We start from the raw sequence: 23,003 nt of genomic DNA, 5'->3' as shown, positions 1-23,003 counted from the left end.
AAAGCTCAAGTAAACCATACGAAAGCAAAACTATGAGCACAGTATCTTAGAATAACTTTCCTGGCAAGTCTTAAATTGGATTTTTGTGTGTGTTTAAATGACATGTTTTATTATCTCTTGTTAACGATGTACAGCTTTTTAAAAACCAAAATGAAGACTGTACTTGTTGTTTTTAATCAGAGTGAAGACAATGAGGGTACTGTAAAAGAATTGTTGCAAAGAGGAGACAACTTACAACAAAGAATCACAGATGAGAGAAAGCGAGAGGAAATAAAGATAAAACAACAGCTGTTACAGACAAAACATAATGCTCTCAAGGTATTAGAGCTAAAATTATAATATACCTTGCCTGTGGGTTTTTTTTTCTTATGTAGGATAAAATATATTGTGCATAAATAAAATCTGCTTAAGAATCTTAGTCACCAAAAAATATATTTTTCTTCCTGTTCAGTGTATGTGCTTGATTTAACATTTTTGAGTGGTGTCTTTGATTTTGAAAGAAGTGTTGCTTAAAAGAAAATGTGTTTTTTGCCTGAGACAAATTTTTCTGAGTAGTGTTTGGGAAATATTACAGTACATTATTCATAGTGTTTATACATTTAATTTTCTAATGTAGCTTATTTTTGTATTATTTTTACGTTTGTCTTAAAAGACCTGTTTAACTGCCAGAATAACCAATTCATATTTTTGTGGGTTTTCTGCTGCCTATATTTGATTGAAATTATGTAAAATAGGTCGAGTTTTTTTGTAATCTAGTATTTGTTTAATAAGACCTGAGATTCTACTTAATTTTTTTTTCAATTAACTTCATTTTACCTTTAAGAGAGTCACTCTTTGCAACTAACTAATCGTCTACAGTGTCTAAATTCATTTATACAGGAATTCTCAAAAATAATGTCCTTGAAGAAGAACTGGTAGTCTCGTATTAACCAGCAGTAGTGGATAGCCTCAAACACTCATGTGACTCATCTGGATGTGTGCAGGAAGGACAGAGTAGTGTTGGCTTTACTATAAAAATATTTGGGAATTTCTTGACATGACGCTGGACTTATGTAGAGTTTTGTGAAATAACTTGTGTTTTTTAATGTGCTTTTCAATGTTCCCTATTGGCATGCATGGCTGATTTTCTAATACTGTTAATTGCCAAGCCTTTCATTGTAAATCACTCTTGTAGAGCTATGTAGTTATGTGGGTAGATCTACGTACTAGGTGGTTGAAGTCTTCTTTCAATATGCAAATAAGAGTATAAAACCTTTCCCCATATAGTCAGACAACCAAATAAACACTGCTGAGAATGTAATTACACAATAATGTGCCTGCAAGGAATCCACAAGAAAAGTCTAATTGGCCAGTAGGTGTTCTGATGGTAACTGCTGATAAATACAGTAAATAGAAAAGGCCTCCTCCTTGAGGGAGTGCAAGAGCAAGCCGTAATGCGCTGAGAAAATCAGAAATCTGTGTAATTCACACACTTCCAACTGTGACTAGGCTTTCTAAAGCATCTATAGTGGCCATATGATGATATGTGTCCTACTGAACAGCAGTGTTTAATGGTTATCTGGCATCTCTCTAAAGAAATCTATATAATGTCTCTAAATATCTTCACACATTACGCATCACCTTGTGCTTAGGGAATGAAAGGGGTTTGAGATTTTATGACCACAAGCCCTTTCTCTTGGCAAAGATGTGACTTGTGTCACGAATAAGACATGTCTCAGGGCTCATTCACGTGGCTTTACCCTAGTACCTTTGAAAAAAGCAGCATTCCATCTGGCTCATCCCAGGCATGTATTACCTCCACAGGAGGTTTAGAAATTCAACTAAAAATGTAAACTGCAGTAAATTTTACATCTTTGATTTTGTACAAAATGGAGAATGAAATTTAGATCAGTCTTGCAAATAAGTGTTAAAAGTGATTATGAAAATCTACTCCACTTGCCAAACTAATCTACACCACCAAATTCAGTAACATATTAGTTATGTTAGTAACCCTGCCAAGTGGCTCCAGTTCCAGTCCTTATGAAATATTTCAAAGAGGGTCAGAACTTTTCCAGAGCAATGACTATTTCAGCCATTCTTTGATACTCATTCTTTTCTTTTGCTCCAGTTAAATCTGTACATGAAACCCTAATTACTACTGTTCTGAAGAAGTGAAAGCTGTATTCTGAGCTCTTATATTCCCTTGTGTTATCATAAAATGGCATTACAACAAATTCTATTGATCGGGGAAGACATTGGGTGTGCTTGTAAGGAGCAAGATGATTAATTTCCACCCTTTGTTGATTTATTAAGCAGTTGCCCTTATTTATCTCATCACGTCAATTGGAAACTATGCACTTCCGTTTTCTTTTTAAACTAATTCATCATTTTGCATTTGGAACACAATTTGATATAATAAGAAAAAGTTGGCAATGGAAGCCTGAAAAGAAAGAGCATTTTTATAATAGTTGTCATTTTCATGTACATTCACAGATATATATCTTTCACACTTCTATGTATATGTCTCAAAACAATTCATATGATAACTAAGATGATCATATGTTTCTATTCACAAAATATTCATGGCCTATGAAAATTTTACAGGGATGGCTAAAACCATGAATGTAGTTGCTTGATTATGTAAACTTAAAATTTTTTGATGAACCCAGGGCTGAAGATACAAATTTTAAAATCTGTATCTATTTTAAAAGTCAAGTACAAATTCATTAAATTTGTGCAAGTCTTTGGTTAATACAGGTATATTCGTATACTAAACTATTTCATGTAGACTATACAATAATTTAGTTGACTCGTTTAGTCAATTAAATATGACAAGATTCCTGAACAAATTTGAACATGCCAGGAGAAAATACTTTAAGTGAGTTGTCCAGTTTCCTTAGCTTTGTGTGAATAGGTCCTGCCACAAAAATACCTAATTTCATCATTTGTTTGTATATTTAGCACTTAAATGTGAATTTAAGTGAAGCGGTACAAGAAGATGAGGGGTTCATTATTTGTGAATAACTACAGCCAGAAGTGTACTCTCTCTTTCTCTCTCTCTCTCTCTCTCTCTCTCTATATATATATATATATATATATATATTGATATTTTAATAATATCTGCACCATGAACAGGATTTGAGGTCTCAAAGAAGAAAAAAGGCTCTAGAAATTTCTCACCAGTGGTATCAGTACAAGAGGCAGGCTGATGATCTCCTGAAATGCTTGGATGACATTGAAAAAAAATTATCCAGCCTACCTGAACCCAGAGATGAAAGGAAAATAAAGGTAATGTTGTTTTAGAATGTCACTACTAGATTTTATTGCTATAGTTAAATTTCTCTACTTTAACATGTGTGGATCATATTTAAAATTGTTGATGTTGTTGCCTCTCTCTTTTAGTGTTCTCTCTGATTTGCTTCATTTCCTTGTATTGTGTTTTATTTTGGTAAATTTATTGTATTGTTTTTTAAACTGACATAATGTGGGATGAATAAAATGCTTTATTTTTAGACAGTGTAAAATGAATTAAACAACCTGAGGGTTTTGAAGGGGCGGGGGGTGGAAGGTTGGGGAGCCAGGTGGTGGGTATTGGGGAGGGCACAGATTGCATGGAGCACTGGGTGTGGTGCAAAAACAATGAATACTGTTACGCTGAAAAGAAATTTAAAAAAAAAATGTCATATGTTTCCTGGTAAAATTGTAATTGATTTTGTGTATCTTTGTTCCAGATGAACAAATGACTTATCGGTATATGGACGACTTCTTTCTCATGTTAGCACATTCATTTCATCAGAGCATCTTCACACATCAGTGTCAAATCTCTATAGATTGATTTGCATATTGTCCAGAGATGTTTTTTCTGTTATTATTTTACACTTTTTATTTTGCTTCATTCTCTGTTGAGTTCCTCAAAACTTTAAAATGAAAGTAAATAACCACGTGTCCTCTAAATTATATTTTCTGTGGATGGTCCCTAAGAAAAATGAGTAGTCAGTCCAATTTGGGTCAGCCCCCAAAACACCAGAGGAATTGAGAAGAAAGAAAAATGTTAGATGAATTTAAATATGTTCTTAATTAGAATATCTAAAACTGAGCATATGAAAGATAACTGAAAATAGCATTTGGATTCTTGGTGAAGATGACCGTGATGGCTTCCATATTTGTAAATTACGGAACATGACAATAAAATGACAACAGCCTTTGAAATTTCTGAGAGAAGTATGTGCTGCTTGCAGGTTGGTTGATGTGGTTAGCTAACTGCCCTGGGCCCTGTATTGATTTTGCTCAATAGGAAATTGATCGTGAATTGCAGAAGAAGAAAGAGGAGCTGAATGCAGTGCGTAGGCAAGCTGAGGGCTTGTCTGAGGATGGGGCCGCAGTGGCAGTGGAGCCAACTCAGATTCAGCTCAGCAAGCGCTGGCGGGAAATTGAGAGCAAATTTGCTCAGTTTCGAAGACTCAACTTTGCACAAATTGTGAGTTGTTATTGGCAAACCCATGTATGTGTTTGCAACTACTACCTAATAGGAGAGGCCTACTAACAAATGAAAAAACAAAACAAAACAGAACAAAACAAAAACCCAAAAACAAAAACAAAAATTAAAACTTGGGTGCAATTTCAGGCTTCTAATAGCATTCTGAAAGTGAGCAGTTTCCCCTCCTTTTGGCTTCTGCAACACTAGTGATTAGTTTTTCAGATTAAAAGCACAATAAATTAACAGCACATAGGGAACAGGCCCTTTATCAGAAATGAAGACTGCATCTTAATTTGTTTTGCCACATCATTTTTTTCATAACATTGGCAATGTGAATTTGTCAATTGATCATACATTTACATTATTTCAGTGTCAAATCCAAAAATACATATTGCTTTCCTGAGACCATCCCATGCTAATTTTACTTTTTAAATGTATACATGGTAAATAATAAATCTTTTGTGAGACATCTTCTTATATCTCCTTGCATAAGAACCTTATCTTATTGACTTAGAATAGTAGTTTAGTCCTCATACCTGGCTTGGCTACTTAATGGGTTAAAAGGCTTTTTAGAAGTGGATGCCTAGTAAGATAGTTTATGACTGATAGCAGATTGAAAAATATCAAATACTGTGACCAATGAAATATTATAAGCTGAAGGGAAAAGGAACAACTGTTCTTTCAAACAACTGGATGGATATTTGGTGATTTTTCTCCTTAAAAAGGCAATTCATAATCATAAATTTGTTCTTCTTAGCTCTCTATTTGTAATAGGGTATAAACCCATAGGATTTTTTCTAACAACTACATTTTTTGTTCCTATTCTGAGATATCATAAAGTGAAGAGGAATGGTTACTGCTATGTAATTATGCAAAAATAGTGCTTCTCACAAAACAAATACGTTAAGGCTGGAAAAGAAGGATTTCTTAATATGTTATGTTGAATTATATGAAACCAACAGATACTCAATCATTTTTGACCTATGTAAATGACAGTTTCATTTGTTTCAATCTTCAGATGGGACTTTGTGGAATTTCTTGTGTGATATTGTTGAGTCTATTTAATATGGAGTATTTTAAAAATATGCCTTAGATACCATAGCTTTATTTTATAAGCATATAATTTTGTTATGCTGCTTATTAAACAAGAGAAAATATACAACAAATTATTGTTACTTCTTTTTACAAAACATGAATACACTGTTTTTGATGAAATTTAGGACCCTAAGATTTAATAACAGCTGAATATCCTGAGAAGTTGGAAGAAGTAATATAATATATTGAGACTATATTACATTTGAAGTCCTATTCCAGCTGATTGCACATTTCAGCCTATTATTCTTTCTATTAGATGTTATGAACATAATATGTCATAAATCACTGCAGCTTATACTAAGAGAAAGACTGTGCCTGTGGATACAAAATGAATTGAAAGATTAAGGCAACCATAAAGAAAGTTCAAGTAAAATATTTTCACTGAATTTAATAGATCATTCAAGAAGTCCCTTGCTTTGATTTATCTGACTACTAACTAATTTCTCCATTCCAATTTTCCCCATATCTTGATACATCCTATATACAGGATTAGATTTTTTTACAACCTGGGTAAGGTAAGTTATTAACATATTATAGTTAAATGGACACAGGATCGAAAATCTCCACAAACCACCTACTTAAAATGTCATTACATCCTTATACATAAAGGGCTCTCAATGCATATTTGTAAAACATAATGATGATTGGTAAAATAAACCTAGGACATGTAAACCAGCATAAAATTTTTAAAGTCATAGTAAAATGTTAAGATGTGTTTTCCCCATAAACGGTTTCTTCTTGATTTTATAACTAAATACAGAGAACCAAATTTCAGAAGGTGAGTACCAAACTTCAGAAGATTCCTGGAGTGGGGAATATATATATATATATTAAAAGATTTTATCTATCTATCTATCTATCTATCTATCATCTATCTAAGAAAGAGAGAATGCATGTGTGAACACAGGCAGAAGGATGGGCAGAGGGAGAGGGAGAAGCAGACATCCCACTGAGCATAGAGTCCAATGGGGGCTTGATCCCAGGACCCTGAAATCATGACCTGAGCCAAAGGAAGATGCTTAAAGGACTGAGACACCCAGGTGCCCTTGGCATATATTTTTATATGAACTCTGGGTATCCATGCTAACAGAAGTAATAACAGTATGTATGAAGAACAATCAATTTAATATTATAATTATATTTGGCTTTGAATTTTTATTAGGCCTAAAAAAATGACAGATAGATAGATAGATAGATACAAGATGTATCTTTTTATTCCACTGGTTACTAATATATATTGAAAAACTGATTTCACATGTCCACCAACCTAGTTAGAGTCATCTTTCCCAATTATCATACAGTGAGGCCATTAGAGACTAGCCAGCCACAAGTGAATAACTTAACCAAAAGTTATGTTTGGAATAATCCCACAGTGGCTCTGATACAGCACAGGTCATCATAACTTCAGTATTCTTTACCTCCCCCTTGTTCCCCTTCTCTATTTGTCTCATCTTTCATTCTTCCAATTTTCCCTTTCTCGTCTTCTCTAGATGTAAGTTCTAGACTTCATTTGGACTTAATGATTTTCAGTTAGCCTTTCATATCTTAGAAGTAACAATTCCAGATTGCAGGGAGTACTTGAAAGTGCTTAACATTTGAGAGTTGTGTTTAAAATGAGAAATTAATTTTGCGTATTTTAGAGATAAAGTCTTAAAAATGGTCTAAGCAGTTTTAAATGTGTGCACTTCAGGGACTATGTCTATGTCAGAGCTGTATATGGCAATAATAAAGCTCAGACAAGGTCTGGAACTTTGAGGGAACCATGAGGCAGCCCTGGACCAGACAAGAATGCCCACGAAAGCAGAATAGAGTATTTCCAAACGATGGTCCTCAGGAAAATCCTAGAGACCCCAAAAACGGGAAAACGAATTGGGATGAAGCACGTAAATTTTTCTCCAAGTATTCAGCAAGTTGAAGGCCCTGCCCTAGTTAGGAATAGAAGACAGTTCTAATTCTACTTCCTGTTGACTTGCAGACCTGGGTGATCAGTGAAGACCAAGCAATGATTGTAAACTGAACATAAGGAACTTTTCTGTAGGATGTTTTATAACACCTGTGTGGTCTAGTAAAAATAGCAGTCCCTGGGATGAACAGTCCAGAATATGAATCCCACTCTGTTTTCTAGCTGTATGCTCACGGGTAAATAAATATCTTTCAGCCTGATTTCCCTCATCTGCACAATGGGGAATATGGACTTTTATAACAAAATATAGTAATATTTATAAAACACCTGTTGTATTATAGGAGCTCAATTAATCAAAATTTTTTCCTCTTTCTGTATATAACCCTGGAAAAGAGACATTTTTAAATTTTATGTCTTTATAGACTGTTAAGAGGATTCAGCTTGGCATGTACCATAGATTTATGTTATTAACAAGGATAGATATATTTTGTTCAGTGTAGATTACAAATTAGAGTCCCTCATCCTTGAAAACATAGTTGTATCCAGAGTAACAAAGCATTTGCAGGAAGTTTCGTGCAAAGATGGTGATTCTACCAATGAAGGCATAGTTCCCCAAAAACATGTCAGGAGCTCTCTTTCTAAATTCTTACCATCTATGTACAAGTAGAGAAAGAGACACAGAAAAACTGAAGGCTTTGAAAATTTCTCAATAGAAAATTACATGTAATTTTTATTAAGTATAATTGTAGCATTTGAAAATTAATCTCCCAGAGCTCAAGAAAATGCAGCCAAAAAATTACACAAAGAAAGTACCACCACAATCCAGGAACTCCTAATCAAAATAAGCTCACAGACTAAAATTACAATGGATATAAAAAATTCATTTTATGGATGATATTAACAGATGCCAAAAAATAAAAGGAGAATGCACATCTGAGGAAATCAGAGATAAGAGAACAATCAGCAAAGGACATTAAAATAAGTGTTTAATTTTTTTTAAGTAATTGAGTTTTTTTAATGTTCAAAAAGATTTTTAAAAGGGTGTAGTGGAATTCATACAATAAAAATAGGCCATTTTGAATTGTGAAAAGGAAGGTTTGAAAAATAAAACATCTTGAGATTAAAATATAATTATTAAAATAATAACTCAAACAGCTTTTTAAATAGTGGATTCATCATAGAAGAGTAATGAATATATTCATTGAAGGAGATTGAGGATAATTTTGCTTTGCTGAAAATACTGGAATATGTAGAGAATGGAATAAAAAACTCACATATATGCATGAAAAGAGTTCTGGATTGAAAAAGTGGAAAGCCGGGGGAAGAGACAGTATTTTATATAAATGACTGACATTTAAGAAAATTGAATAAATCTCAGTTTACAGGAATCCTCAAGTTGAATAAAGCTCAACGAGACTGGAATAAATAAAAACAAGTCATACCTAGCAAAGTCTGAATGAAACTCAGAACATCAGTGGTGAGGAAGGTGTCATAAAAGCTACTAAGGATCAAAAACAATACCTACAGGGTGACAAAGTTGACAGAAGACTTTTCATCAATAACAGATACTGGAATACAATGAAATAACATCTTCATATGCTAGGCAAATTTTCAAATGTCCTGTAAACTGTGATTCAAAAGTGAAGACAAAATATTTTCAGACATACAAGTACTTTCAGATAAGCAGAACTATGAGAATTTATTACCTGTATATTCTTGCTGAATTAATAAGCTATATGCTAGTGTAAAAAAGCAAAATTAAGCCAGGAATAAGGAACAAGCTATATAAAGCTATCTAGAAGTCTATATATAAGGAAGGATTTTTTTTTTATTAGTCTTGTACTCAGACACCAAAATTGTAGCAAGTGCTGCAAAGGGAAACAGAAGGCTGTGAGAATGTAGAAGTGTTTTGACTCAACTTAAAGAAGAATATAATAAATAAGAGGCTCATTGTAGAGGGTCAAACAAATATAAGGTTTGTACCTAATGTGTTCAGTATGAATTATTGCTAATTAATATGCTCCTCAGAAGCAATAAATAAATAAATAAATAAATAGTAACCCTTTGGAATAGGTATGCATACATGACCTGTCCCAGGACTGGGAGCAAAAATAATGCAAATATCAGAGTAAAAGATGGCAAAGAAATGTCCCTTTTCTAAATACAACAACTCCACTTGTCCTGCATATCCTATACCTTCAAAGATCAAGTAAATAATGCTGATATTCAACGTTTATATCTGACAACTTCTTCAAGTTCTTTTAGATGCCTAACAGATATGTGAAATGTTAACATACCCTAGTCAGGAATTAACTGATTGTCACCTCTACATAATTTGGCTCCAAACCAGCTCTGTGGGCATTAGTAAATCACCCTGTCACTTAAGTTCAAAACCTAGACATTATCCATAATTGTTCTTTTCTCCTCTGTAATCCTTGTAATTCATTTCAATTTCTTTTGGTTCTACTCAGAAAATACAACTTTAATCAGACCACTCAGTATCTGCATTGTGGAAACCCTAGTCCATAGCACAATGATCTCTCATCTGGGTTACTTCAACAGTCTCTAATCCTTGCTTCTGGTCTTTGCCCACCTACATGGTATTCTTTCTGTGAAGCCAGGGGCTCCTAAAGCATAAGTGAGATTCTCTCAAACCCCTGCTGCTCACTACCCTTTCAATGAAATCCCAAGATTTTACATGATTTGGTTCCTGCCTGTCTTATTACTCCAACTTTGTCTCCTTTTTTGCCATTCTCCCTGTCATACAGGTGTAAAAATGTCTCCTCCATACTTAAACACGCCATCACCATTTCCATTTCAGGGCCTTCGTACGTTTTGCTTTTTCACGGAATATTTTTCACATAGACTTTTACATGGGTGCTGTAACTCAGCTGTCCTTCCACTTATCAACAATAAACATTTAGTAGAACTTTGACATATAATCTGGACAGGTAATACTTAACAGGGTTTTTTTTTTGTACTTTAAGAATATTTTTATACTTCTTATAAGTATTTATGTCAATTGGGAATTTAAGATGATTCTCTAGAACAGCAGATTTCATTGCAGTTACTTCCAGAAGTGTTATACTGAGACAAGACAAAGTTTAACACTGAGGTGGTAGAGTGAATATGAGCAAGATTACGATACTCTATTATAAAGGTTAGTTTTTAGTATATCACAGTAAATTACAGGAAGGTATGTTAACAACATTAGAAGTATACATTTCTAAAAGAGGCAAGTTCTTGAAAAGTAGGCAGAAAATGAGTTTTGTTAGTAGTTTCACTTTAAATGCTAAAGAAATGTATTAAATAAATTTGTCCCGTAGGTGAATAATTTTTAAAGAAAAAAACACTTTTATAGTGTGAGCATTCCTCCACTTTTAAAAAATTGTTTGAATTTGAATAGAACCTTACATCTCTATAAAGAACTTTCATGTATATCCAGTTTGTTTCCACTAATAACCTTCTTATTAATAACCTTATTATTTTCATTGTTATTTTATACTAAAGAAAATATAAATGATGTTAATTATATTTGTCCAAGGGCACATGTAGGAAGGAGAAGACACTACACGTGGACTCAGTGCTTCCTGAAATAGAGTGAGAGTTGTTCAAAAGAAAGAAGGGTTTTCTTTTTTCATTAATTATTTTAACGTATAATATATTATTTGCTCCAGGGGTACAGGTCTGTGAATCATCAGGCTTACACACTTCACCACACTCACCATATCACATACCCTCCCCAATGTCCATAACCTAACCACCCTCTCCACACCCCCCTCCCCGTGGCAACCCTTAGTTTGTTTTGTGAGATTAAGAGTCTCTTATGCTTTGTCTCCTTCCCGATCCCATCTTGTTTCATTTTTTCCTTCCCTACCCCCCAAATCCCCAACTCTGCCTCTAGAATTCCTCATATCAGGGAGATTATATGATAATTGTCTTTCTTTGATTGACTTATTTCATTCAGCATAATATCCTCTAGTTCCACCAATGTCATTGCAATTGACAAGATTTCATTTCTTTTGATGACTGCATAGTATTCATATATATATATATATATATATATATATATATATATGTATATGTATACACACACACACACACACACACACACACCCCTATACCACTTCCCACTTCTTCTATATCCATTCATCTGTTGATGGACATCTAGGTTATTTCCATAGTTTGGCTATTGTGGACATTACTGCTATAAATATTTGGGTGCATGTGCCCCTTCGAATCACTACATTTGTATCCTTAGGGTAAATACCCAGTAGTGCAATTGCTGGGTCATAGGGTAGCTCTATTTTCAACTTTTTGAGGAACCTCCATGCTGTTTTCCAGAGTGGCTGCACCAAATTGCAATCTTACCAACAGTGTAGGAAGGTACCTTTTTCTCTGCATCCTTTCCAACATCTGTCATTTCCTGACTTGTTAATTTTAGCCATTCTGACTGGTGTGAGGTGGTATCTCACTGTGGTTTTGATTGGTATTTCCCTGATGCCGAGTGCTGTGGAGCATTTTTTTTTTAAAGATTTTATTTATTTATTTGACAGACAGAGATCACAGTAGGCAGAGGCAGGTAGAGAGAGAGGAGGAAGCAGGCTCCCTGCTGAGAAGAGAGCCCGACGTGGGGCTCGATCCCAGGACCCTGGGATCATGACCTGAGCCGAAGGCAGAGGCTTTAACCTCTGAGCCACCCAGGTGCCCCATGTGGAGCATTTTTTCATGTGTCTGTAAGCCATCTGGATGTTTTTGCAGAGATGTCTGTTCACGTCTTCTGCCCATTTCTTGATTGGATTATTTTTTCTTTGGGTGTTGAGTTTGATAAGCTCTTTATAGATTTTGGATACTAGCCCTTTATCTGATATGTCATTTGCAGATATCTTCTCCCATTCTGTCAATTGTCTTTTGGTTTTGTTGACTGTTTCCTTTGCTGTGTAAAAGCGTTTTTTATTTTGATGAAATCCCAATAGTTTATTTTTGCCCTTGCTTCCCTTGAGTTTGGCAATGTTTCTAGGAAGAAGTTGCTGTGGCTGAGGTCGAAGAGTTGCTGCCTGTGTTCTCCTTGAGGATTTTGATGGATTCCTGTCTCACGTTGAGGTCTTTCATTCATTTTGAGTCTATTTTCATGTGTGGTATAAGAAAATGGTCCAGTTTCATTTTTCTGCATATGGCTGCCCCATTACAGACTCTTGCCCCAAGCTGCTTTCAGGATTTTCTCTTTGTCACTAAGACTTGTAAGTTTTACTATTAGATGACGAGGTGTGGACCTATTTTTTACTGATTTTGAGGGACTTGTCTGTCCCTCCTGATTTTGATGCTTGTTCCCTCTGCCATATTAGGGAAATTCTCTACTATAATTCACTCCAATATACCTTCTGCCCCCTCTCTCTTTCTTTGTCTTCTGGAATCCCAATTATTCTGATAATGTTTCATTTTATGGTATCACTTATCTCTTGAAATCTCCCCTCATGATCCGGTAATTGTTTGTCTCTCTTTGCTCAGCTTCTTAATTCTCTGTCATTTGGTCTTCTATATCACTAGCTTTTTCTTCTGCCTCATGTATCCTGGCAGTAAGAGCCTCTGTTTTTTTTTTTACTGTACCTCATTAATAGTTTTTTTTTTTTTATTTCAACTTGGTTAGACATTAGTTCTTTTATTTATCCAGAAAGGGATTTTATCCAGAAAGGGTTTCTCTAATAACTTCCATGCCTTTTTTGAGCCCAGCTAGCACCTTGGGAATCATCATTCTGAACTCTAATTAAGACATATTACCAATGTCTATATTGATTAGGTCCCTTGCTGGTGGTACTGCCTCTTGTTCTTTTTTTTATGTTGAGTTTTTTCCAACTTGTCTCTTTATCCAAATAAGAATACATGAATGATAAAATAAAATACTAAAAGGCTAGCAAAGACACCAGAAAAATGTATGCTAACCAAATCATAAGAGATCCAAAACTGGCAGGAGAGGAATGGGGGGAAAAAGAAGTGAAAATCAAATATATATATATATTGAATAGAACAACCCACTTGATTTTTGGTGTATTTTGGTCTCTTAGAAGAAACTACCACCCAAAATTTTAAAGAAAAAAAAAACTTATATATATACAAAAATAAGGGTAAACACAATGAAGTTATGGAATATGACTGTAAAGATGAAAACTTTTAAAAAATTCTAAATAAAGGAATTGATAAGATAAGTTGGTTGGATAAAGAAAAAAAAGTGGAGAGAATGTGCTCAGGCTGGATACTAGAACAAAGCCATGTGCTAGATTAAGGTGCATTTTGATCTATTAGAAGAAATTGTATCCCAAAATTTTTTAGAAAATAAAAACCTGTATGTATACAAAAAAAAGGTTAAATACAATGAAGGTATAAAATATAAATATAACAATGAAGATTTAAAAAGATTTTTTTAAGAAAATATTGTTAAGATAAACTAGTTAAAAATGTTTAAAAAAAGGAAAGAGGAAAAGTTGAAAAAATATTAATAAGAAAAAAATAAAATAAAATAAATTAACTTTTCAAGACTGAAGGATCATGGGGAAAAAGCCATGAATTCTATGCATTGCTTTCTCCTCACTCTGGAATTCCACTGTGCTCTGATCAGTGAGCTTGGTCTTGGCTGGATATTCTTGCAGATCTTCTGGGGGATGGGCTTGTTGCAGTGATTCTCAAATGTCTTTGCCCGCGGTGGACTTGTACCCCCTTTTCCAGGGGTTGAGCTAAGTAATCTGCTCTGGTTCCCTCTTGGGAGCTTTTGTTGCCTGAACGCTTTCCGTAGAGCACTGGAGGACAGGAATGAAAATGGCGGCCTCTCAATCTCTGGCCTAGAGGAGCCAAGATCTCAGTCCCCACTCCTCAGTGCACCCTTGGAGAAAAGTGGTCAATCACTCCCACCTCCCTGGTCTCCAGCTGCACTCTGTGCTTATCCCGCCTGTGACTGAGCATTTCTATCTCTGGCACACGGCCCCCTTTGGAGTCTCCAAACCCAGCAGATTTCTGCTGTGCTGCTCCTCCCAGAGGATGAAGGTGAGTGTTCCCGGATCTGCCACTTGTGCGGTCCCTGCTGCAAGAGCAGGGGTCTATCTGTGCCTTGGGTCATGGTCTAAATTAATCCGGAGCTGAAAGCTAACTCCTCGGCTCCATCTCTGCCGCCAGCCTCCCTGCTCCAATACCTGGCATTTCTGCCACACTCAGACACCCCCGATCTTTCTGTGTCACCCCCAGGGACATGAGACTACACTGTCCACGCAAGGGCTCCACCATCGCTTAGCCTCATGAGCAATGTCCCTCAGTGGAGCAGACTTTAAAAAGTTCTGATTTTGTGCTCCATTGCTCCACCATTTGCCATGAGCCAGCCCTTACCCCCATGGTCTATCTTCCCGTTGCTTCAGATTCACTTCTCTGCATGTCCTACCTTTCAGAAAATGGTCGATTTTCTCTTCCTAAAATCCCTGTTCCTCTTCTATCCCCTGTTGAGTTTGTAGGTGTTCAGAATGGTTAGATACCTATCTAACTGAACTTCTGGGATCTGATGTCATTTCAGTCTGCTCTTCCTCTGCCATTTTGCCTCTACCAAAAGAAACAAGTTTGAGAAATACTGAATTAAGCAAAGTTTCTTTACTCCAGAACTTAGCAGGGGTTTTGATATGCAAATGTGATTATGAATTTCTACAAGGGAAATAAATTCTGCAGACTTTCACATCTGGATAGTTGCAGTACAAAAGGGGAAATTTCATTTCAGTTTTATGATAGGATTCCTGCTCGAGTAGTTGTGAAGAACTAGTGTTCTTCAGGAAAAAAAGAAATAGGAAAAGCATTGCTATACCATTATGCTTTTGTTAATTTAGACTTTATTAAAAGAAAGCATTGCTTCATAAGAAAATTAACCACAGAGCTGACTGTCATCACCTCATGTAAAATAATGCCTGAACCCAGTTTTGATATTTCATTGTTCATTTTTTGGTATATTTTCTCCTATCACATAATAATAGCAACATGGAGGCTTAAGTGGGTAGAAGAAGAATAAATAATAACAAATTAATTTTGAAACTAAGGGGGAAACATCTTCTTTGCATAATTGCTACATAGACATTTTTCTTTGCTTTGAAATAACAACAAAGATTGTCAGCTGCCAATGTAAGATCCTTGGAGGATTTGGGAACATAAATAATTTTCTTAGAGACAGAATATTCTTTAATAATCAGAGTTGTGAATGTAAAAAACTAATAGTGGTTGCTATGGAACATGAACTAGGAGGGAGCTGCTTATAAAAGTTTCTTCCTCTTAGCTTCAGTTTTGTAGTAACATATCACAAGAGTTAAGAAAGAAACCAAGTAAGTCAAGGTTCTGTGTTTCCTAGATTGTGATCATAATAGATATTGCAATTTCTATAATAATTTTTTTCTGTTCTCTAGTTATGTAACAGAATCAGTTTAATGGTTGTTTGTTAGTACAGTATTCAGGTAGAATCACCTTCCAGGAAGATGACAGACTCACTGATTCCCTCATCCCTCTTTTTCAAATGTAAGGAAATTCTGAATGAAATATAATTTTTAAAAGAATTTTAAAGTTATAACTGAGCTCAAAATATATAATGGAACCTTCCTTCCCTCTCTTTGCCATAAATGAGCATATTATCTCATGTGATAGTGAAACTGGATTGAGGATCCAGTGGTTAAAAGAATGTTTTAAAGATCTTTTACATGTGGTCTTATACAACATCTGTATAGATATAGAAAATGAAAGGTCCAGTTTAAACATAGAAACTTCAGTGTTTTTACTCCACGTGTGTTTTTACTCCACAAATGTCTTTACTCCACATGTGCATGGGTAATACATCAGTCCAACCTACAAGCCGAATTCTGTCTTTCAAGGATTCTGGCTGGGGATGAAAAATCTTTGATAATTAAAACAGTGTAGGAGGTCTGTTATATACTAACCATAAGCCTCTAGATTACTAAGCTGAGAAATTAACATAAAATGGGTCCCATATTGTTGAAATCAGTGAGGTCTTCTCCCACAGTCATACAATAAGTCATTCTTTTCAGAGTTCTATATACACACAATTATTGAATGTTGGCTCACTGCAAAATATTACAACCCATAGGAAGAAATGAATTCATAGTGTTTTAGAGTCATCTAACATCACAAGTGAGACAATTAGTACTTCACAAACTTAAAATAATAGAGAAGCACTTGATATAGAAAAATAAATATGTTGAAAACAAGAAAGGAACAAAATAACATTAATTTATAAAACCACCAGACACAAAAAAAATACACAGGTACTTATGATGATAATACCTTTAAGTGAAGCTTATAGAAGCCCAAAACTAGTCATTGAAGTAAAAAGCTAAGTGTATGTGTTAAACACCTAATTAAACAAATGTGAAGAGAAAATTAGAAACTCATTATAGTAAAATGATCAGAATATATCACATAAAAACAGAAAAAGTAAAATATGAAAGACAGACTGAGAGAACAGTGTAAGAAGTTTATGACCAATATAATCACAACAGGAGAAGACAAGGAACACAGAAGAGATAATATTTAAGAGGCAATAGCCAAAAATTTCCCAGAACTTAAGAAAGACAAACCACAAATGGAGAAATACATTGGTCCCAACAAAGATGAATTAATTATGTATGGCAGAACAGAATATATAAATACCTTGTAAAGGAACAGCACACAAATATGTCATCACAAGGGGCTTATTTAATTGAAGGTTCTTACAATAATTAAAAATATATCCAAATTTCTATCAGATTACCATTGCAAAATCAAGACAAGACCATGATTTATAAAAAAAAGGCTCTACCCATGTTAGATGAACTAATATTAAGTTGTGATCTCTATACTTGGAACAAGAAAACCTAGGATTATATCCTGCATCTTTCATTATCCATGCAACTTTGACTAGATATTTGAGCCTCGAGATAAAATTAGTAACTCTTTTCTTACAGGATTAAGAGAGATTATGAGCCACCAAAAATGTTGAAGCAGTTCCAAAATATTTTTATTATTGTCACTGGTTTGAAGGACAGTATGCACAAGGGTTGGTGTCCAGAGTTCACACTGATAGGTGTCCTAAAAAGGCAAAAGCCAAAATCTTAAGTTTCTCTCAGTTGGTAGTGTCAAATAAACCTGACGAAAGCAAATATAAATTTTTCTCATTTAGCACTGCTTAAACCTAGACTTTACTATTTATTTTAAAATTGTTTACTTAGAGAGCAACAGAGAGGGAGAGAGCATGAGTGGGAGGGGCAGAAGCAGAAGAGAGAATCTCAAGTAGACTCCAAGCTGAGTATGGAACCCAATGCAGGACTCCATCTCATCACCCTGAAATCACTACATGAGCCAGAAACCAAGAGTCAGACACTTAACTGACTGTGCTGCCCAGGTGCCTCTAAACCTGAACTTTAAATAATTTCCACAGATAAAGTTCCAAGAACATGTGTTTAGAATTAAAATGGCACATGGGGGCTTAAGTGGGTAGAAGAAGAATCAATGAAACAAGATGGAATTGGGAGGGAGACAAACCATAAGTGACTCTTAATCTCACAAAACAAACTGAGGGTTGCTGGGGGGAGGGGGTTTGGGAGAAGGGGGTGGGATTATGGACATTGGGGAGGGTATGTGCTTTGGTGAGTGCTGTGAAGTGTGTAAACCCGGTGATTCACAGACCTGTACCCCTGGGGATAAAAATATATGTTTATAAAAAATTAAAAAATTAAAAAATAAAAAATAAAAAAAATAAAATGGCAATTCACACAAGGAAATAAACAGCAGAACACAACTTCCAAAGACAGAAGATAGTGAATTAATGAGATACAGAATGTAAAATATGTTAAAAATTTTAAAAATAGTAATAGTTTGCATCCAAAGTAGGAACTAAGGACAAGATGCAGTAAGAAGATGATGATGAGGTTTCAAAAAAGAGTTGACTAGAACTTCCAGAAATTGAAAAATTTAATAAATAAATAATTCAATGAACAAGTTTAGCATCAGATTAGATATAAAAGATATGGAGAATTAGAAAATTGGGATATAGATAAAATAAATTACCTAAAATGCATAAACAGACCAAAATACAGAAATATGAAAAGAAAAAGGATAAGAAAGGGAGTGAGAAAGTCAAATATATAAGGAAAAAATGGAGAAAATGGAAAAAAGTCAATATTTGAAGTGATAATTGCTTAGGAATATCCAAAATTATTGAAATCTCAATAACCAGGTTGAAAATCTAGCAAATCTCAAGCAGGAAAAATTTTTTAAAAATACACCCATATAGCCTCATAATGAATCTGATGAATTCCAAAAACTAAGAAAATTTCCCACACAGTTTAGGACATAGATTACCCAGAAAGTATTGACATGTATAAATGATAGCAAATTTTCAAGCAACAGTAAAATCCAGAAGGTGGTATGAGGTCTTCAAAAATAATGAAAGAAAAACCACCTAGGAACCTAGAATTGTATACTTATAGAAACTTAAAAGAAAATAACACTGAAATAAAGACCTTACCAGACAAAAATTGAGTCCATTCACTAGCAGGAGATCTTCACTGTAGAGTTATCAGGGTTGTTAGGGGTTGTTGTTTTTGTTTTTGTTTTTAGAATTAGCCATGTTTAAAGTTATTCAGTTATCCATCCATATACCTTCATGTTGTGTTAAAATAATTTTATATCCTAAACTTTTACTAAACATTATATCATCCTTTTCTTTGTTCATAAAAATAAGTTCCATAAACATTTTTAAAGCCCACATAATATTTCATGGCATGTTTGCATCTCATGGCTGGTTTCTAACCAGAAGGAAAATGACCCCAGATGGAACATTTGAGATGTAAAGAAGAATGATGGGCAAAGAAAATGCTTAACAATGGAGAAATCTAAACAAACATTTACTAAGTATAAAAGTGTCTGATTTATTTATTAAAAAAAACAAAGTGGACACACTTGAGTGTGTCCACTTGAGTGGGAGTTTTGAGTTCTTCACTTTGTTTACCTCCTACTTTTCTGGCTATTCTTTGTCAGCATCTCATGGTGCTATTACCTCTTTCTTTACTGTTGAAATGTCTCAGTGCTCAATCCTTGGACATTTTCCCTTTTTTAAAAGAAGATTTTATTTATTTGGGAGAGAGAGAAAGAGAGCACACAAGCAGGGAGAGGGGCAGAGGGAGAGGGAGGAGCAGATCCCCTACTGAGCCAGGAGCCCTAGGCAGGGCTCAATCCCAGGACCCTGAAATTATGACCTGAATCAAAGGCAGATGGTTAACTGACTGAGCCACTCAGGCATCCTGACAGTTTACCCTTTCTATTTATACTCCATACTCTTTTCGTCTAGTCTGGTAACCTTGATGTCAGGTACAACCTCATGACCACTACATATTTTTTTAGCCGGACCACTCTTCTCCCCTGGACTATAGTGGCAACACTACTGTTTCAGTTTCAGCTAAAAATCTTTGTTTCCCTTTAGTTATTTTCAACACAATAGACTTGCACATCACTTGAAAATATAAATCAGGTGTGTCTTTAACTATTCCAAATGCCTCAGTGAATTCCCATCTATTTTCAAGTGAAATCCAAAATCCTTACATTAATTTCAAGGGAGATATGACCTGAATTCTTATTATCACTCAGGCCTTATCTCTTAATACTTTATATCTTGTTCACTCTGCTCCACCTCCATTGGCCTTTTCACTCTTCCTGGAACATATCTGGCATGCTCCCTTTGCATTGTGTTCCTTACACCTGGAATACTGTTCCCTTAGACATCTGCACAGCCCCCTCCATCTCTGCATTCAGGTCTTGTCTTGAAAGTGTTCTGAGTGAAACACACACACTTGCCTGACCCTTTCCCCACTTATTTTTCTGCATAAAAAGCACTACCAGGAAAGTTAGAAATATTTCCATTCTTCATCTTAATATCTATCTCTCTCTGTAGAGTGAAAGTTCCAAAAATGCAGGAATTTTTTCTTTTTTTTTTTCCTCACTGCTGTGTCCTCACAACCAAAAGCAATGATTAGCAAGTCATACAGGATACATTTGTTGAATGAATGATGAATAAAATGACTCTAAGATCCTCTTAATGCTCAGAAAGAGACCATATAAAAAGTTTTGGGCATGATAATAGCTTTGGAGTAACCACTAACCCAATAAAAGGGAGTATAAAATTTTTAAAGTCCAGAGAGAAAAAATAAATAGATAAATGATTGAAATAAAATGAATAATCCAAACTGGATACTGGGGCTTAAGAACATTAATTGAATTGGCCAAAGATAGTAAGCAACTACGTTAACACAGGACTTTGGTTTTTCTGAATCTTTCCAATCCAAAGCCCTTACTGTAGAAAAGGTGTCAGTTGCATTTTAATATTCTTGTAAGTTTAAATAAGTTCACCACTTTATAAATGAGTTTCAGACAACATGTAACCTCAGGAATATTACCTCAAATGACTGGGTTTAAATAGCACAATGAGTTAAAAATAGTAATATAAATTTTTAAAACCAGATTCCCTATTTATATTAATATACACAGTCATTGTATAGTTAGGTTATGGTAATATTAGGTACATAATTTTTTGTGTCCACCTTTTGAATTAAAGCTATAATGAGTGATTCCAGTCATTTTGGTGTCAAATATATGAATAAAGTTGCCTTTCTTATAGTAATGTACTATATCATATTTTGCTATCAGGAGGAAATTTATCAAAATCTTAAGGAAATACCATTGATGTTAAACATATTAATGTATTTTTCATAAATATTAGGTATAGCAAAATTGAATCTGATGCATTATTGACATGTACATTTTTTTATAATTTTTTATTTTTTATAAACATATATTTTTATCCCCAGGGGTACAGGTCTGTGAATCACCAGGTTTACACACTTCACATGTATTTTTATCAGTAAATTTAGAGTAAATATAACTTATTTTTGGCATCAGAGTAACTTGTTTCACTAAAATAAATATTCTCTTCCTTGGAATGACAATATTTGAAAAATGATTACTTTTGATAGAACTATTTTTTAACTGTTTACTACTTCTCATTATGAATAAGGGCACTAAGCAAAATTCATCTTTTCTGGGTCTAATGGAAAATTATTTTGAAAATCATTTATTGTGTTGAGAGTTATCTTGCATCCTAGAAGTATAAAACACTAGATTTTTACAAAGAGTATCTCTAATCCCAAAAAACAACCTAAACGGATGAAAATTTGTCAAGCAACTTGGCCTGACTTCTCATAAAATTAAGGATAAAGATTCCAGCATCAGGGTATAGTTTTAATTATTAAAGTAACAGAGATTTGTTGATATTGTCTCTTTGGTGGAGGGGGGGTGGTTTTGTTATATAAGTTTCTTTCCTTTTTTATTTGCTTTTAATGAGAATCTCCTAATAATTATAAGGGTGCAGCAAAATCAGAATTCCATATGCTTACTGGGAGTCTTTATAGAAACTCAAATTTTATTTTGGATACATTGAATTGGCATTTCATTCATTTAATAAACATTTATCTGTTGCCTCCTATGTGGCAGACAACACAAAATATAAAATAACAATGGCAAATCCATGGCAATCATACAAAAGATGTGATATTTGATAAATATATCTCATACAATGAAGGGGGGAAAAGTACAAGAATTTATACATAGCAATTTGACCTCCATTTGCAACATAACAATAAAAAGTGTAATTTTCTGCAATCTAAATTTGCTTTCAAAATATGGAACACCAGCTGGAAGGGAGCTCAGATGGCTTCTGCAGTGGAGTTGGCAATATCCTTCTGAGCATGCCCGAAACAACTGGTTAAAAATAATTAAATCACTTACACCATCTGTGAATCATTCTGATTCTTCAGTGATTACTTAAGACTCTCATTGTATGGAACATATTCTTAGAACAGATGAATAAAATTAATTCAAATGTATTGCTTCCCTAAGTTTGATTTTCATGAAATAAACTGTTACCATGTCTTCAAGTTTGCTAAGTTACCTGGTATTTTTTCTGCCCTCTTTCATGAACCAGTGGCTTTTGAAATCTTAAAAGGTATTTGAATTGTAGTTTTGTATAAATAATAGAAATGCATTTATTCAGATACTTCCTTATGGAACATAATTTTCTTTAAAAATTTTCATAATTTTACTCTTTTATTTATTTAATCTTCTAAGTGTAGTACTCAATAAGTAATAGACAGCTGTCTACTAAAAGGCCAGTTGAAAGTCCAAGTAGATTGTATTCTCAGATTTAACACCATATGCTTTAAACGAGAGTGATTTTAAAAAATTAAATGGCTGTTTTAATACCTATAAAGCAGAGGAAAGCTATATTTAGTGGTGAGTAGTCCATGGACAAAACATAAATGGATAAAATGAAAGCTAAGAGTCCATATATGTACAAATTTACCATGTTTAGATCAATTCATAACTTAGAGGCATTCTTAGCCATTTAGTTAAATAAAAATGATTAGGGGTTTATTTCTAAGATAAGGCAACTGGGGGGGTTTGCAGGAGAACTATGCAAATAGTTATCCATAA

At 34.3% G+C, this 23,003-nt stretch overlaps 1 protein-coding gene across 7 annotated transcripts in view; it reads left to right on the top strand.

Annotated features, from left to right (window-relative positions):
• DMD (dystrophin) overlaps window positions 1–23,003 on the top strand; it is a 2,248,143-nt gene that overhangs the window by 1,017,091 nt on the left and 1,208,049 nt on the right. For all 7 annotated transcript variants that reach the window (XM_059157899.1, XM_059157902.1, XM_059157904.1 and 4 more), the window contains exons 39-41: window positions 181–318; window positions 3,115–3,267; window positions 4,274–4,456. In XM_059157899.1, the coding sequence (XP_059013882.1) occupies window positions 181–318; window positions 3,115–3,267; window positions 4,274–4,456 (474 nt within the window). The remainder of the gene's footprint in view (window positions 1–180; window positions 319–3,114; window positions 3,268–4,273; window positions 4,457–23,003) is intronic.

Source organism: Mustela lutreola, chromosome X (genome assembly GCF_030435805.1).
Source record: "Mustela lutreola isolate mMusLut2 chromosome X, mMusLut2.pri, whole genome shotgun sequence".
In the NCBI taxonomy this organism is placed as follows: Eukaryota; Metazoa; Chordata; class Mammalia; order Carnivora; family Mustelidae; genus Mustela; species Mustela lutreola.
Note: the sequence above shows the minus strand (reverse complement) of the source record. Positions and strands in the feature narration are given on the sequence as shown.